The sequence below is a fragment of the Scardinius erythrophthalmus genome, assembly GCF_964197995.2.
Source record: "Scardinius erythrophthalmus genome assembly, chromosome: 10".
NCBI classification, from domain to species: domain Eukaryota; kingdom Metazoa; phylum Chordata; class Actinopteri; order Cypriniformes; family Leuciscidae; genus Scardinius; species Scardinius erythrophthalmus.
In genome coordinates this window covers 3,819,861-3,838,238 of record NC_138230.1, presented here as the reverse complement: position 1 = coordinate 3,838,238, position 18,378 = coordinate 3,819,861, and the positions used below count along the sequence as shown (strand labels likewise).

The following is an 18,378-nucleotide window of genomic DNA, read 5'->3' as shown; positions in this document are numbered from 1 at the left end:
TCTGGTGGCTATGTGCTACACAGGGTTTTTTGTTCATGGAGAGTTACCTGATTCTATGCTGTATGTTGAGCTGGTACCTGTTATCAAAGATAAAGTGGGGAAGCTGAATAGCTCAGATAATTATAGGCCAATAGCTCTGGCCAGTGTTATGTCCAAAGTGCTGGAGACAGTTATATTGTGTAGACTTAAGAGGTATGTCCTGTCTACTGATAATCAATTTGGTTTTAAACGAAAGCATGGTACTGATTTATGTATTTTTGCACTAAAGGAAATTTTAGATAAATATAATAAACAAAATTCCACAATGTTCTTGTGCTTCATTGATGCTTCTAAAGCATTTGACCGTGTTAATCATCAAAAAAATTTTTTAAAATTGATTAAAAGTGGAGTCCCTGGTTTCTTGATTAGAATCTTGGTCTATTCTCATCAGACAATGAGAGTTAAATGGGGGAGTGTAACATTGGCTCCCTTTCAAGGGACCAATGGGGTGCGCCAGGGTGGAATTTTGTCTCCTTTACTTTTTAATGTGTATATGAATGATTTGTCTGTGATTTTTAATGCTTGTGGTACAGGGTGTAGGGTTGGTGACTCACTAATTAATCACCTTATGTACGCTGATGACTTGGTCATTTTAAGCCCATATAGTGCTGGTATACAACAGCTTCTGAGACTATGCACACAGTATGGTGCCGATTGTGATATAAAGTATAATCCAAAAAAAGAGTAAGATTATGACTATAAGAAGTAGAGAAGATAGACAGTCACACTTTCCTGACTTCTATCTATCTGGTACTATACTTGATGTATGCACAGATATTACATATTTGGGCCATATTATTGCAAATGACCTGTCCGATGACAAGGATATTTATAGGCAGCGTCGTAAGCTGTATGCGCAAGCGAACATGTTGTGTCGTAAGTTTAGTATGTGCTCTGTCCCTGTGAAGATCTCACTCTTTAGAACGTGCTGTACACCATTGTACACTGCCTATCTGTGGTGTCATTACAAGCAAGGCAGCATTAGAAAGCTCAAAGTGGCTTATAATGACAGCATGAGGCTGCTGCTAAGAGCTCCAAGAGACTCCAGTGCAAGCCATATGTTTGTTAGTGTTGGGGTACCTACCTGTGCTGCAGTTTTACGTAACTTGATGTATAGATTTATGGGTTGGCTGTCTGAGTCAAAAAATCACCTAATCACTGTGTTGGTTAACCCTGAATGAAGTTCTGTAAGATTTTTGTCCAGACTGTGGAACCACTGGCGTACATGTCTGTATGTTAGACACTGAACACTGTGGACACTGTTTTTGTTTTATTTTTATTATATTTTTTTTTTTTTGTGTGTGTGTGTGTGTGTGTGTATTACTATGTATGTGTATTGTCTTGTATTATGGATTCCTCTGGGTCGGAAATAAAAGTTTAAGTAAGTAAGTTTGTTTCTATTTCAGATCAAAACTGACATGTGAAATAAACTTCAAGGAGAGCACCTTGCTGCACGCTTAAGCATTGGTAAACGCTCCTGCCCCTGAAGCCGATCCGTACAGGCAGGCCTTAGAAAGTTGTTTTCAAAAAATTAATTGCTTAGACAGAAACTGTCAACTTTGTAAATAGTTTTCATTATGGAAATATTTGTTCAAGCTTGTAGTACAATTTTATGAATTTATGCATAATATGAATTTCTACATTATTTCTAAATTATTTGTTAAGGATATTGAGTATTGTCTGTAATAAATAGAGTTCATAAACCTCTGTTTGACTAGTTTATTCTGAACCCGCTCAATAAGCGCCGCTTCGCCCTGCCCAACACAAGTACATTCTCAACCTGTGGGAATAAAGTTTACCATCAAATCACTGAAAGGGATGTTTAATCTTCATCAGATTCTATCCAAAGCTTCTGAGGTCATTTTACTTTTGATAGGTTTTGATAGTGTTTTATGGTGCGTATTTCTAGACACTTTTATCCTTATGTTGATTATTCTCAGGTTAGGTAAAGTACGTCAAATTTGTTCTAAATCACAAGCATCTGAATTTTCATAATCACAATCTATAAGTCAGAAGACTTCTTCATGGTCTGTTCAGTTTTTTAGAAATCAAAGACTTTTGGCTGGCAAGCTTCTTAGTTTCAATTAAATATAGTTTTATTATTTACAGGTTAACTAGTTTACAAAAAGGCATACTTGCAACAGGACAATTGCATATTTTCAACAATAGTTATAAGCATGATTTGATGTGAAGAGGTGACAACTGCTTTCATACACAAATCTGTTGAGGAGAAAGGAGAAATTCATATATACCTTATCATTTATATCAGTGTTTCCTGAACTGAGAGACTGAAGAGTGTCATTGTTCTCTACAGGTTGAGGGATTGTGGTGTTACAGATGAAGGTTGTGCTGCTCTGACTTCAGCTCTGAGATCAAACCCCTCACACCTGAGAGAACTGAGTCTGACAGAGAATAAAGTAGGAGATTCAGGAGTCAAGCAGCTTTCTGATCTACTGCAGGATCCTCACTGTAAACTGGAGAAACTGAGGTAAGATTTTATAAAAGTCTCAACGTCGTCTGTTTCTCTCCTGTGGGGAATAATGAATGATATACAACAATAATGTATACAAAAAAGGTTTACCATCAAGTAACTGAAAAGGATGTTTAATCTTCAGTGGATTCTTTCCAAAGCTTCTGAGGTCATTTTACTTTTAAATGTTTTTGATAGTTATAAGATTGGATGATGTGAAGAGGTGACAACTGCTTTCATACACAAATCTGTTTAGGAAAAAGGAGAAATTCATATATATCATATCATTTATATCAGTGTTTCCTGAACTGAGAGACTGAAGAGTGTCATTGTTCTCTACAGGTTAAGTAATTGTGGTGTTACAGATGAAGGTTGTGCTGCTCTGACTTCAGCTCTGAGATCAAACCCCTCACACCTGAGAGAACTGGATCTGTCATGGAATAAAGTAGGAGATTCTGGAGTCGAGCAGCTCTCTGATCTACTGCAGGATCCTCACTGTAAACTGGAGAAACTGAGGTAAGATTTATAAAAGTCTCAACATAGTAGAAGAAGAAGAAGAAGAAGAAGAAGAAGTTTTATTTATATAGCGCCTTTCCGTAGCTCAAGGTCGCTTTACATTGTAAATTACAATACATTTAAACACTCACACATACATTACAGTCACATAGGATACAGATAGTCACATTATCCAAAATGCATGTTATATAGATATGTTTTTAACTGGGTCTTGAAAGTAGCCACAGATGAGGTATTACGTAGTGTGAGAGGTAGCGAATTCCACAATTGAGGAGCATTAACAATAAATGACCTTCCACCTACAGTAGACAGTCGGAAACGAGGGATGGACAATAAACCAAGTTCAGCTGATCTAAGGGACCGGGCAGGGCGGTAAGGGTAGAGTAGGTCAGACAAATATTGGGGAGCAAGACCATTTAATGCTTTGAATGTTAAGAGCAATACCTTAAAGTGGATACGTGATGCCACAGGTAGCCAGTGAAGTTCATGAAGCAGAGGAGTAATGTGAGCAGAACGCCTAGTGGAGGAGAGAACTCTTGCTGCAGAATTTTGAACATACTGTAATCTTGAAATAAGTTTTTTGGGAAGACCAAGAAATAAGGCATTACAATAGTCCAGGCGTGATGTGATTAATGCATGAATTAATGTTTCAGCATCGGCTAAAGTGAGAGAAGATCGTAGACGAGCAATATTACGAAGATGGAAAAAAAAATTTTTAACAATAGAAGAGATATGAGAGCCAAAAGATAGAGTTGGATCGAATAAGACACCAAGGTTACGAAATGATGACGAAGACTAACGTGAATTCCATCAATATCAAAGGACTGGTCCATCCTTTTGACTGAGGCAGTTGAACCAATCACTAATATCTCGGTTTTCTTATCGTTTAATTTGAGGAAATTCAGGGACATCCAATGCTTGATGTCCCTGATACATGCAGTGAGTGAGTCAGGCAAAAATGGCCTATCGGAGCTGGTGGTAAGATAGATTTGAATGTCATCAGCGTAGCAATGAAATTTAAGTCCATGCCTGCGTATGATGTCACCAAGTGGATATATGTAGATGATGAACAATAGCAGGCCAATAACCGAACCTTGAGGAACACCCTGTGTAAGTGAAGCAGTGGCAGATCTAAACCCTTGTATAGTGATGTAATATTTTCTGTCACTGATGTAGGAAATGAGCCAGGAAAGAGCAGAGCCAGTGATGCCAATATCAGAAAGCCTAGAGATCATTATTTCATGGCAGACTGTGTCAAAAGCAGAGTGTTCGGATCTTTTTAGTTCTTCAGCCATCCGAATGGGCTAGTGACAGGCAGCACACATGGCACGACTCGTGTTTGTCATTAGTCTTGTATTTTTTGTTTTATTTATACAACAGACCACAGGTCATAAACCTGAAATAAGAAATAAACCAGTGTTACAAATATATCCATTGAATATATAATGCAAAATAAACAAACAAAGTAGTTACAATAAAATAACTAGAACTATTTCTGCTGTAAATAAGAATACATTATTACATAATCTCCTATACAGTCTTACAGAGCTGCGTCAGAACACCGCTGAAACTACATTTCCCATCATGCATTTCAGCGCACCTGCGCAGAGTACAGCTATCACATGAGTCAGCAGGCAAAGTGCAATAATCATTATAACACTTCAATTCAATGTTTAACTAAATGCAACTCCGTCGCCTACCACACAGCCAACTGCTACATTAGTTTACTTGGTAATTTGTTAATTATCCAGCGTTCGAACATATCGCAAACCAAGAGAACTGAACAGTACACGCGCTAACTTAAACTACAAATTAAGTCTCTCAGCACGGACTAAGCGCAGCCAATGTCAACAATTACACAAGTACGAAACTTTAAACATTTCTAAATTAAAGTACAGCAGACCGTAGCTCATGGTAAACATTTCAAAAGGTTCTAAATTCGCTACATACATACCAACGGGCTGTGTGCTCCCTTTACGTTTTTTATGAAGCTTACGGCGAAACTGCGCATACTCATACCCAAATAATCATCACGCAACAAATAATCATTATGAACTAAATATAATTTGCTTAAATAAATCCCTTTTGTATATATATATATATATATTTAAATCCTACTATTCCCAATATTTTAAACAGAATTTTTTATAACCATGAATTTTACCAATATATTTTTTCTAGTGACCCAAAGAACCGAACACAGAGCTTAAATAAAGGAGCAACAAGATGCTTATCAGCCCTGAATCCATGGACAAAAGAATATCGTTAACCACCCGAAGAAGGGCAGTTTCAGTGCTATGTAATGGGCGAAAACCAGACTGAAAAGGTTCAAAAAGACCATTACCATCCAAATGCGAACGCAATTGTGAAGCAACAACCCTTTCAAGGACTTTGCTTAAAAATGTTAAGTTGGATATTGGTCTGTAATTGTCCATATTTAGGTGGTCTAGGCCTGTTTTTTTAAGAATGGGGGTCACCGCAGCCATTTTTAATTCTGCTGGAACAATGCCAGACGCCAAACTACAGTTTATCATGTGTGTTAAGAAGGGTGCAACCTCGGACACACACAACTTAAGCAAAACAGTAGGTGTAGGATCAAGCCGGCAAGATGTGGAATTTGATGTCACAATTAGGTCACTTATGGCAGCAGGAGTAGTTAGAGTGAAAGCAGAGAGATAGTTTGTTGAGTGAGCGGAAGCAGCTAACTTTAAATGAACATTTGAGTAACTTATATGAGGAGTGTTTTTGATAATGGATGCAGTTATTGACTTCAATTTATCGGAGAAGAATTGAAAAAAGCTATTTACAAGCCTTACAGAGCCCGAAATAACATGTTGTGGTGGATTTGTGAGTTTGTTAACCATTGCAAAGAGTGATTTGGGCCTGCACTTGGAATTCCTAATGGTAGTGGTGAAATAAGAGGATCTAGCATCGTTAAGGGCTGTACGGTACTTAAGCAAGTGTTCTTTAAAAGCCAAAGAGTGCACGACAAGTCCAGTTTTCCTGTATAGTCTTTCTAGGCGGCGACCTTCAGTTTTTATTGTTCGTAGTTCAGGAGTGAACCAGGGTGAGGCACGAGTAGATGGAACCAGTCTCGTTTTAACAGGAGCATGGCTCTCAAGTATTTGAGACAAAGTGTTATTGTATATACAGCAGATTTCTGACGGACAGTTAGATAGCAGACATTCTGACAAGGTGGAAGCCCTTATTGAAGCAGAGAAGGAAGATGGATTCACAGAGTTAATTTTACGATAAGTCAGCATTTTCTTCAGTGGTGATATAGGTATTGGAAAGCTACAACTGAAGCTTATGAGCTTATGATCTGAGAAAGCAAAGTCAGAACCTTTTACAAGGATATTATTTAAGCCAGATGTACATAAGAGATCCAGTATATGACCCCTGGAGTGAGTAGCAAAAGTTACATGTTGAGTTAGGTTGAAACAGTCCAGTACAGACATCAATTCATTGCATTGTGCAGTGTTTTCATGTATATTAAAATCACCAAGCAGAATTACAGATGAATAATTACCACAAACAAGAGTAAGTAATGCACTAATCTCAGAGAAAAAGTCAGACGGACATTTTGGAGGTCGGTAAATTAAGATTACAGCCAGTTTCGTTTGGCCAGTCATTTTCAGCGCAAGGTATTCAAATGCTGAAACATCATGAAACTCGATCTTAGAAATTTGAATGGTTTCACGGCAAACTACAGCCAGCCCTCCACCTCTACGATGAAGACGCGGTTGAGAGAAATAGGTGTACCCAGGTGGAGTTAAGAGGTTTAGGTTGAAAAGGTCATTAGGAACCTGCCAGGTTTCTGTCAGAAGTAGCATGTCCAGGTTTGTGTCAATGATTATGTCATTCAGCACTGATGCTTTATCAGTTAGAGAGCGTGTGTTCAACAGCGCACATTGCAGGTCTGAAGATGCGCGTCTGCAGATTCCAAGGTCAGGATCAAAACGCAATGATCTTAGATTTCCAAGGTTAATGGAACGATTTTCCAGCCGTGTTGTATCCGACGCACGGGTGTTGGTACGGACAACTGGAATGTTATTAGAAGAGGAGTAATGATAATTCCGAAGTTTCTTCCGCGACCGGTGAATGTAGCGCGGTCGGCGTAAAATTCCAAGTTGTTCACACCATTTATAAGTTTCCGGAGCCAATCGGAACGATCCTTTAAATGTTCTGAGATGGGCTGCAGAAAATTGTAGAGCCATCTCAGGGAAACTGGTGTCATTCAAAAACAGCAAAAACCGGAGAGTGGATACGTGACGACATGACCAGTGACGACCAACGCGACCTACACAACAATTTATCGGTTTAACTACGTTAGCCAGAACCGGTCCGTATCAGACCCACAATCCACACAATCCACAGAAGGAAAGGCTACCCAACCATACCAAGGATTGACACCACAAAATGATAAAGAGAGGGGAGACTCACAGTATCAGATGTCGCGAGGGATATGAGGATAGGAATGGAGAGGGCTCGTAGCCGATCAGTGTCACAGGATCACGGCCAAGTCAGTTATCCAAGAACTTTTGAGCGTGTAAATAGTCCAGAGAACAATCCAAAACGTGTTTCAGAAGTGTAAAATAGTCCAGTGAATAATCCAAGAAAGTCGATTCCAAGAAAAAAAAAACATATCCAAAAACAGACGTAACAACAGTAGACAAACAGGTACCAGCGTGAAGCGGCAGCACAAGCGCGCCTAGCGTTCTCACACCGGAAGTCGAAGAGCGGAGAACATAGTAGGGATGGGCGATATGGCCTAAAAAATTTATCACGATAATTTCAGGTATTTATTGCGATAACGATAGACATGACAATAAATTATTTTCTTCTGTAAAATATCAGATTATGTTATGTTTAAGTTGTGTTTTGTTTTGTTTAATTCTTTAATTTAATATTTAAATTGTTTTTTTTCTTTATTTAAATTTCGTTTTTTTTCTTTATTTATATTTAGTTTTTCTTTATTTAAATAGTTTTTTTCTTTATTTAAATTTAGTTTTTATTTATTTAAATTCCTTTTTTTTCTTTATTTAAATTTATTTTTTATTTATTTAAATTTCGCTTTTATTTATTTAAATTTAGTTTGTGTGTGTGTGTGTGTGTGTGTGTGTGTGTGTGTGTGTGTGTGTGTGTGTGTTTTATATCACTAGTGCAGTGTCCGTTCTCGGAGCATATAAGCCCTGCTCGCGTGAGGTGTGCCGCTTCCCGCTCGCGCTGTTCTGTAGTTTCTGCAAACTTTGCATATTACGGTAGTTTGCTGCTCATCAGATTTTCTGTAACCAAACCAGTTTCAAATTGTGGAGGTAGCTCCTCGCTTAACAACAAGCTTCTCCTCAGCCTCACGTCCGCCTTCCGCCATGCTTGTTTTCACTCCGCACGTGAACAGTGAATCTGGCGCGCACAAAACTACGTCATCAGCTAGACTTATCTAGCTTGCATTCATGACCTCGAGACTAGATTATTGTAATGCTTTATTAGCCGGTTGTCCTGCATCCTCAATAAACAAGCTACAGTTAGTCCAAAATGCCGCCGCTAGAGTTCTAACTAGATCAAGAAAATATGATCATATAACACCGATTTTATCATCACTACATTGGCTACCTATAAAGTTCCGTATTAATTATAAGGTATTGCTACTGACTTATAAAGCCCTAAACGGTTTAGCTCCAGTCTATTTAGCGGATCTTCTATCACCCTATAATCCATCACGCTCTTTAAGATCAATAAATTCAAGGCTTTTGGTCATACCTAGGATATCCAGATCAACCAAAGGAGGGAGAGCATTTTCACATTTGGCTCCAAAACTCTGGAATAGCCTTCCTGATACTGTTCGTTGCTCGGACTCGCTCTCCCAGTTTAAAACTAGATTAAGGACGCATCTTTTCAGCCAGGCATTCATATAATATTGTTAATCTCACAGTTTCAAACTACAATCCGGCCTCTAGTTCATAAATGCCAGAGGAGAACTGGCCCCCGACTGAGCCTGGGTTCTCCCAAGGTTTTTTTTTTTTCTCCATTAGTTCACCTGATGGAGTTTTAGGACACCATTAGGCCGCTTGATGGAGTTTTTTCGGTTCCTTGCCACTGTTGCATTTGGCTTGCTCAGTTGGGGATATTTTGGGGATATTTAATTTTATTCTATCAATCAATAAATTCCACTAGAAACAAACTTTGTTGTATTATTTTATTTTAATACTGTGAAGCTGCTTTGATACAATCTGTATTGTGAAAAGCGCTATACAAATATACTTGATTTGATTTGATTTGACTTATCGTTATTATCGCGAGGAGACAATTTTTTATCGTGGGGAGAATTTTCAGCGGTATATCGCAAACGATAAGATATCGCCCATCCCTACAACATAGTCCTCTATTTTAACCCTCTGGGGTCCTTCGTTTAACAGTCACCCTTGGGACGGAGGGTGGAATTAATATATATTAAAAAAAATCATAATATTTTTTTTAAACTTTTTTTATAATATTTTTTTTTTTCTTTTTTGGTGTTTTGAGATAATTTTATGATTTATAATCAATATTTATGCAATAATTATGACCCATTTTTTCCCATTGAATATAATAGAATTTTTTTATATATATATAATTTTTATTTTATTTTTATTAAAGCTGTATTTCATTTTAGAGTCAAGCCTAGGCCTCATGAAAGCAATTTTTGAAATGAGATGGGCACCAACTGGTGGACACACTGAGCATTTTTATCACGCAATAGCACATTTTTACCACTAGTGGATTTACAGCTCTCTATAGAAAGGCTTGCGAATTCTAGTGATTTTTGCCTGAACAGATTTAGTCTGTTTTGCACTCTTGATGTTTTAGAGATTCACCCCTTCACTGTTGAGTCCTTTTTTCTGCATCCTGGCTGATTTGTTGATTGTATTCACAAAAAAACTCTGTGTTTTCATATTTTTGACAATTTCCCATTCATTTCCTATGGGGGTAATTTTTGACCAAAGAGCAGAAGTGTGACGACCACTTAGCATGCTTGGATCATGACCTCAATATTTTTTGTGTGTTCACATACCCAATACCATAAAAGTCACCTAGTTTTGTAACATTCTGATGAAGCTGTGATTTTTAAAAATTCAAAACAGATTTTTGTAATCAGAATTTATTAGTGTGTATGTGTATAAAAGTGTGTTTTTGTGTGTGTGTGTGTGTGTGTGTGTGTGTGTGTGTGTCTGTTTTGCACTCTTGATGTTTTATAGATTCACCCCTTCACTGTTGTGTGCTTTTTTTCTGCATCCTGGCTGATTTGTAGATTGTATGCACAAAAAAATCTCTGTGTTTTCATATTTTTTGCCAATTTCCCATTCATTTCCTATGGGGGTCCATTTGGACCCGAAGGTCCTGAGTGTGACTATTTTTTTACAACCACTTAGACTATTCAAATCCTGTCCCCAATTTGTTTGGGTGTTCATATACCAAGTACCAACAAAGTCACCAAATTTCGGACCATTCCGATGAAGCTATGATTTAAAAAAAAAAATATTTAAACGTTTTATTAAACACATTTTTGCCAATTTCCCATTAATTTCCTATGGGGGTCTATTTGGACCCGAAAGACCCCAGAGGGTTGGTAAATAATGATTGCCATACAAAAAAAAAATAAAAAAAAAATCTACTGTGAAATTACTAATGGAAGTGTTGATTTTTATTTCATTAGATTCTTTCCAATGTGTCTGACATAATTTTACAATACTAATGATAGATTAAACATGACTGGATGATGTAAAAATGTGACAACTTTGTTCATATACAGATATGTTGATGATTTTTGAGTACATAAAAAAAAATATTATTTGGTTACACTTTATTTTAAGGTGTCATTGTTACAGTGTAATTATATATTTAAGCACTGAGTAATATTAAGCAACTACATGTACTCACTATAGGGTTAGGGTAGGATTAGGATTTGGTTGAGGGTTAGTTGCATATAATTATGCATAATTTACCTGTTATTACTATGGTAAGTTCATGTAACAGATGTAACAAGGACTCTGTTAAATAAAGTGTTATTGAATATTCTTGTAATTTTTATGATATGGAAACTAACCCGCTCAAGCAGTTTGTAGAAGCGGGTCTGAACCTTAGACTGGATCTGTTAATGGTGCCATGGATTAAGTCTCTGATTATGAAGTTCTGCTTATCTGAGCTGTAGATCCTGAACTGAGACTGAAGAGTGTCATTGTTCTCTACAGGTTGATGGATTGTGGTGTTACAGATGAAGGTTGTGCTGCTCTGACTTCAGCTCTGAGATCAAACCCCTCACACCTGAGAGAACTGAGTCTGACAGGGAATAAAGTAGGAGATTATGGAGTCAAGCAGCTTTCTGATCTACTGAAGGATCCTCACTGTAAACTGGAGATACTGAGGTAAGATTTATAAAAGTCTCAACATAGTAGGGATGGGCGATATGGCCTAAAAAATGTATCACGATAATTTCAGGTATTTATTGCGATAACGATAGACATGACGATAACTTATTTTCTTCTGTAAAATATCAGATTATGTTATGTTTAAGTTGTGTTGTGTTTTGTTTAATTCCATTTTTCTTTATTTAAATTTCATTTTTTTTTCTTTATTTAAATTTCGTTTTTATTTATTTAAATTTCGTTTTTTTTCTTTATTTAAATTTCATTTTTATTTATTTAAATTTCGTTTTTTTTATTTAAATTTCGTTTTTCTATATTTAAATTCCGTTTTTATTTATTTAAATCTACCCTTTACTGTGTCAGTAATTTGTTAGTCAGAAAAATATTAGACTACCTTTTTAAAAGTATTGCTTAAGTTAACAGACCTGTGTGTGTGTGTGTGTGTGTGTGTGTGTGTGTGTGTGTGTGTGTGTGTGTGTGTGTGTGTGTGTTTTATATCACTAGTGCAGTGTCCGTTCTCGGAGCATATAAGCCCTGCTCGCGTGAGGTGTGCCGCTTCCCGCTCGCACTGTTCTGTAGTTGCTGCAAACTTTGCATATTACGGTAGTTTGCTGCTCATCTGATTTTCTGTAACCAAACCAGTTCCAAATTGTGGAGGTAGCTCCTCGCTTAACAACAAGCTTCTCCTCAGCCTCACGTCCGCCTTCCGCCATGCTTGTTTTCACTCCGCACGTGAACAGTGAATCGGGCGCGCACAAAACTACGTCATCAGCTAGACTTATCGTTATTATCGCGAGGAGACAAATTTTTATCGTGGGGAGAATTTTCAGCGGTATATCGCAAACGATAAGATATCGCCCATCCCTACAACGTAGTCCTCTATTTTAATGGTAAATAATGATTGCCATACAAAAAAAAAAAAAAAAAAAATCTACTGTGAAATTACTAATGGAAATGTTGATTTTTATTTTCATTAGATTCTTTCCAATGTGTCTGACATAATTTTACAATATTAATGATAGATTAAACATGACTGGATGATGTAAAGATGTGAGAACTGTGTTCATATACAGATATGTTGATGATTTTTGTGTACATAAAAAAAAAATATTATTTGGTTACACTTTATTTTAAGGTGTCATTGTTACAGTGTAATTATATATTTAAGTACTGAGTAATATTAAGCAACTACATGTACTTACTATAGGGTTAAGGTAGGATTAGGATTTGGTTGAGGGTTAGTTACGTGTAATTATGCATAATTTACTGTTATTACTATGGTAAGTTCATGTAACAGATGTAACAAGGACACTGTTAAATAAAGTGTTATCAAATATTCTTGTAATTTTTATGATATGGAAACTAACTAATCAAGCAGTTTGTAGAAGCGGGTCTGAACCTCAGACTGGACCTGTTAATGGTGCCGTGGATTAAGTCTCTGATTATGAAGTTCTGCTTATCTGAGCTGTAGATTCTGAACTGAGAGACTGAAGAGTGTCATTGTTCTCTGCAGGTTGAGTTATTGTGGTGTTACAGATGAAGGTTGTGCTGCTCTGGCTTCAGCTCTGAGATCAAACCCCTCACACCTGAGAGAACTGAATCTGACATGGAATAAAGTAGGAGATTCTGGAGTCAAGCAGCTTTCTGATCTACTGCAGGATCCTCACTGTAAACTGGAGATACTGAAGTAAGATTGTATAAAAGTCTCAACGTTGTCTGTTTTTCTCCTGTGGTGAATAATGAATGATATACAAAAATAATGTATACAAAAAGGTTTACCATCAAGTAACTGAAAAGGATGTTTAATCTTCAGTGGATTCTTTCCAAAGCTTCTGAACTCATTTTACTTTTGAATGTTTTTGATAGTTATAAGATTGGATGATGTGAAGATGTGACAACTGCTTTCATATACAAATATGTTGAGGAGAAAGGAGAAATTCATATATATCTTATCATTTATATCAGTGTTTGCTGAACTGAGAGACTGAAGAGTGCCATTGTTCTCCACAGGTTGTGGAAGTGTGGTGTTACAGATGAAGGTTGTGCTGTTCTGAGATCAGCTCTGAGATCAAACCCCTCACACCTGAGAGAACTGGATCTGTCTGGGAATAAACTAAGTTACTCAGATGTGAAGCCACTCTCTGATCTGGAGGAGGATCCACATTATAAACTGGAGAAGCTTCTGTGAGTAGTGATGATTAAAACTGTTCATATTTTAATTGAAAGTTAATTTAGTTTCTTAGTTTTCTTTCATTGTGATGGTGAATTACTCACTATAAACATGTTTAATAAGAGTTTAATTCTTAATTCTCTTTAATTGTTTATATAGCAACAATTAAATATCTTCAAGTTTCTTTTTATTTCAAACAATTCAATATTTTACTTTTATCATTGTCAATGTCAATAGCAATAAAAGATAATGGTAAATATTTATCACCAGTTTCTTTATCATAAAAAAACCTGACCCGGTGACACAGAAAGAGGACAGTCATACAGGGTTATAGATAAGGGTCAAGGGTCATCATTCATGGTGACTTAGAAGGAAAATCAAAATCTGAATGTTTAAAAACAGCTTTAACAATCATGTATCTCAGTATTATATTATAATCTCTCACTTAATCATCCAAGTAGTTTCTTTTAGTTGTTCTAGTTGATAATGCAATAATGTCACACACAATTGACTGTCTGTGTTTTACTGACAGGCTTTAGATGTTAGTCTGACCTTCTCTGGATCAGCTGATGGAGAATAAAGAGCCTCTACAGACACAATCACATTCAACAGAATCAACAGACACAAACCCACAGTGATCATCACACACACATGTGTGTGTAACTTCACAGAATGATCCAATCCTTCATCCAAAGTCAAACAAGGAAACCTTCAACCTGATGAACTGGATAAATATTCTGAATATTCAGATCCAGTCTGACCTCTGACCTGTAATGCCTGAATCATAATCATACACTGTTCGTTCGTTGGCCAGAGGAGAACTGAGCGACTGAGTCTGGTTTCTGCCAAGGTTTTCTTCTCTATTCTGTCACTGATGGAGTTTGAGTTCCTGCACTGTCGCCTCTGGTTTGCTTAGTTGGAGACACTTAATATTCAACAATATTATTGATCTGCATTGACACCATTATATGAGAACTGAACTGAGCTGGACGATGACATCACAGTTTTCTCCAGAGCGGCTGTATAAATAAATGAACTAAAGTAATAACCTTTTTACAACAGAAATGAATCATCACTGAACTTACTTAAGCTGGACTATGACACTATTTTCTTCTAGATCTGCTGTACAGCAGAAACAAACTTTGTTGCATTATTTTCCTGTTATCACTATAAAGCTGTTTTGAAAACATCTGTGTTGTAAAAAGCGCTATATAAATAAAGGTGACTTGACTTTTGTTTCTACAGAAGTGACATTTATACTGCAAACACTCTACTACAAACATCTCCATATATAATATTTATTTATTGATTTAATATGAGTAATTCAGCCCACCAAACATATTCAAATGCCTTTGATTATAGTAACATTCACAATTAAATCATCTATTGTCTTTTATTTCTTTTTTTATCTAAAAGCAATGATACAGCGCCACTTTTAAGTGTCAAATCACACCAGAAATCAATGATAGGCCTACGCCACAATCACCAAACAACAGCTCTAAAGAGTCCTTCACTATTAACTTAGTCCATAAAATGTCCACACAGAAACACAAACTGATAATATGGGAATATAGATAATGTGGGTGTAATGATTATAAGGAACCTGTAACCCCTGTAATCCAAAGATCAGTTCAAAGATCAGTTCAGTCGCAACCACAGTCTCGTCGCAGCGAATAACTCACTCAGACAAAAATAGTTGAAAAAGTTGAAAAAAGGGGGAAAAAATATAATCCACAAGGGAAGAAGAGACGAAGAAGAGTTGATGCTGGTGTAAAGTCTGTGGTGAATGCATAGATTTCGGGTAGCACCAAACAAACACAGTTGATGAAATATACGGCCTACAATGACTCATTTCACATCAGAAGACAACACAGTTGTGCCTGCTTCCATTTATTTGTGATTACAAGAATGCATAAAACAACTATATTCTACGATGTTTGTTCTTGTTCAGATGCTCAGGGCACTGTTTAGCCATAGAAACAGGTAGATGGAGTAATATTCCAATGACAGAGAGATTCTGCAATTATTATAATCTAACTATGAATACCTATGTGAATGAAGACGAGATGCATTTCTTGTATGACTTTTCTTTGTATGTAGATTGCGCAAGAAAGATTTGGATGATCTCACACTAGTTGGTGATGTTTGTATTGATGTGTCACAGGTCTGTGAGTCGAAGCATGCATGGAGATTGGCATCGTATATATCATGGAATGAAGAAAAAATTTACAAAATATCATGTTTACGTCACATTTCAGAGCATTTCTATAAATTTTCCATGAAATTATGCAATTATTGTGATGTGAGGAGGTTTGAGCGATCTCTTCGTCTCACTATAATGTGTTCACTTTCGAGGAGACTCGCGTTGCGTCGATGATGCTTTGGGAATGCCTCCGTGTGATCGCGTCTGAAGCACGCATGTCAACTATTCTGATTTTGTTTTATGCTTTAACCCTTAGGCTGCATTAGGGACATTTTTGTCCTTTTCATTTTTATTTCTTTGACCATTTTGGCTGTTTTAATGCCAATGGTATGTAATTTGCCACAGTTGTGACTTTTTGCATAAATTAACAAATTTTGAAAAAAAAAATTAAAATATGTATAACACACACGGTGTAGAACAAATAGCACCATTCAGTACCATAAGGGACAAAAATGTCCCATTGACTCCCATTAAAACGTCGTTTAAAGCCGGGGCCGTCATTAATACATAAATCATGATTTATGTTGAAACATTCTTTCATTTTGAAGCAAAGGCATTATATTTGCATTATATAGTGTATTTTACCAGATGACGTCACTACATGTGTATTCCCTATAGGGGGAAATGCACGCTATTTTCCTGGTTTCCACTATAGGGGCACTTGACTGTGCATGAAGGATTTGAATGGTTCAAAGATCTAAAAATTATGTTTCCGAGTATGTGTGGATGTCTGAGAGCGATGTGTGTCTGCGTTGACAAAAATTGTGTGTGTGTGTGTGTGTGTGTGTAGGGCCGTAATGCATGGTGATTAGGCGAGTGACAAAAATCACAATATCCTGAAAGTCATGTTTTACTCTCTATCTCTCTCTCTCTCTCTGTGTGTGTGTGTGTGTGTGTGTGTGTGTGTGTGTGTGTGTGTGTGTGTGGATGTCTGAGAGCGATGTGTGTCTGCGTTGACAAAAATTGTGTGTGTGTGTGTGTGTGTAGGGCCGTAATGCATGGTGTTTAGGCGAGTGTCAAAAATCACAATATCCTGAAAGTCATGTTTTACTCTCTCTCTCTCTCACTCTCTCTCTGTGTGTGTGTGTGTGTGTGTGTGTGTGTGTGTGTGTGTGTGTGTGTGTATGCCTGAGAGCGATGTGTGTCTGTGTTGACAAAAATTGTGTGTGTGTGTGTGTGTGTAGGGCCGTAATGCATGGTGTTTAGGCGAGTGACAAAAATCACAATATCCTCAAAGTCATGTTTTACTCTCTCTCTCCCTCTGTGTGTGTGTGTGTGTGTGTGTGTGTGAGTGTGTGTGTGTGTGTGTGTGTGTGTGTGTGTGTGTGTGTGTGTGTGTGTAGGGCCGTAATGCATGGTGTTTAGGCGAGTGACAAAAATCACAATATCCTGAAAGTCATGTTTTACTCTCTCTCTCTCTCTGTGTGTGTGTGTGTGTGTGTGTGTGTGTGTGTGTGTATGCCTGAGAGCGATGTGTGTCTGCGTTGACAAAAATTGTGTGTGTGTGTGTGTGTGTGTAGGGCCGTAATGCATGGTGTTTAGGCGAGTGACAAAAATCACAATATCCTGAAAGTCATGTTTTACTCTCTCTCTCCCTCTGTGTGTGTGTGTGTGTGTGTGTGTGTGTGTATGTGTGTGTGTGTGTGTGTGTGTGTGTATGTGTGTGTGTGAGTGTGTGTGTGTGTGTGTGTGTGTGTGTGTAGGGCCGTAATGCATGGTGTTTAGGCGAGTGACAAAAATCACAATATCCTGAAAGTCATGTTTTACTCTCTCTCTCTCTCTCTCTCTCTCTCTCTCTCTCTCTCTGTGTGTGTGTGTGTGTGTGTGTGTGTGTGTGTGTGTGTGTGTGTGTGTGTGTGTGTGTGTGTGTGTGTGTGTGAGCGCGCGCGCGTGCGCACGAGAGAGAGAAAGCGCTTCTCACGGCATTGTTTTCTTTCGGTTTGATTTTTTTGATATTAGATTTTAGATTGAGTTTTTTTCAAAATTGAGGGTACCGTCACCCAAACTGGAATTTAAAGGGTTAAAATCCTGAAATTGAATAAATATGTGGTATGTATGATGAGGACTGATGCTGGTTAACATATTGAACTCAGTCAAAGTGGAAAAAAATAATAATATATATTAGTTTTATGGCAGTGTTTAGAGTGGACATTTTTGTCCCTTAATGCGCTGAATGGGGTTTTTTTATTTTAATTTGATGTAGCACAAAAAATAAAAATGCACCAAAATTTTTTTTGCTGCTAATCTTTTACATATTCAAGACTGTGATAATCCAAAGCCAAAGTTTTCAATTTGCATTTACTATATGGAAAATAATTACATTTTTGTGTTTTTTCCTCTTATAAAAATTGAGGGTACCGTCACCAAAACTGGAATTTAAAGGGTTAAAATCCTGAAATTGAATAAATATGTGGTATGTATGATGAGGACTGATGCTGGTTAACATATTGAACTCAGTCAAAGTGGAAAAAAATAATAATATATATTAGTTTTATGGCAGTGTTTAGAGTGGACATTTTTGTCCCTTAATGCGCTGAATGGGGTTTTTTATTTTAATTTGATGTAGCACAAAAAATAA

At 37.1% G+C, this 18,378-nt stretch overlaps 2 protein-coding genes and 1 pseudogene across 3 annotated transcripts in view; all 3 read left to right on the top strand.

Annotated features, from left to right (window-relative positions):
* Positions 1-14,838, top strand: part of LOC308697127 (uncharacterized protein) — a 377,069-nt gene extending 362,231 nt beyond the window's left edge. The window contains exons 15-20 of the mRNA XM_081376240.1: positions 2,354-2,527; positions 2,852-3,025; positions 11,254-11,427; positions 12,941-13,114; positions 13,438-13,611; positions 14,130-14,838. Coding sequence (XP_081232366.1) covers positions 2,354-2,527; positions 2,852-3,025; positions 11,254-11,427; positions 12,941-13,114; positions 13,438-13,611; positions 14,130-14,136 — 877 coding nt within the window. The 3' untranslated portion in view covers positions 14,137-14,838. The remainder of the gene's footprint in view (positions 1-2,353; positions 2,528-2,851; positions 3,026-11,253; positions 11,428-12,940; positions 13,115-13,437; positions 13,612-14,129) is intronic.
* LOC308697131 (NLR family CARD domain-containing protein 3-like) overlaps positions 1-18,378 on the top strand; it is a 327,315-nt pseudogene that overhangs the window by 34,678 nt on the left and 274,259 nt on the right. The window lies entirely within an intron of this gene.
* The window catches only part of LOC308697190 (uncharacterized protein), a 72,682-nt gene that overhangs the window by 33,988 nt on the left and 20,316 nt on the right, over positions 1-18,378 (top strand). The gene's annotated exons all lie outside the window — the stretch shown is intronic.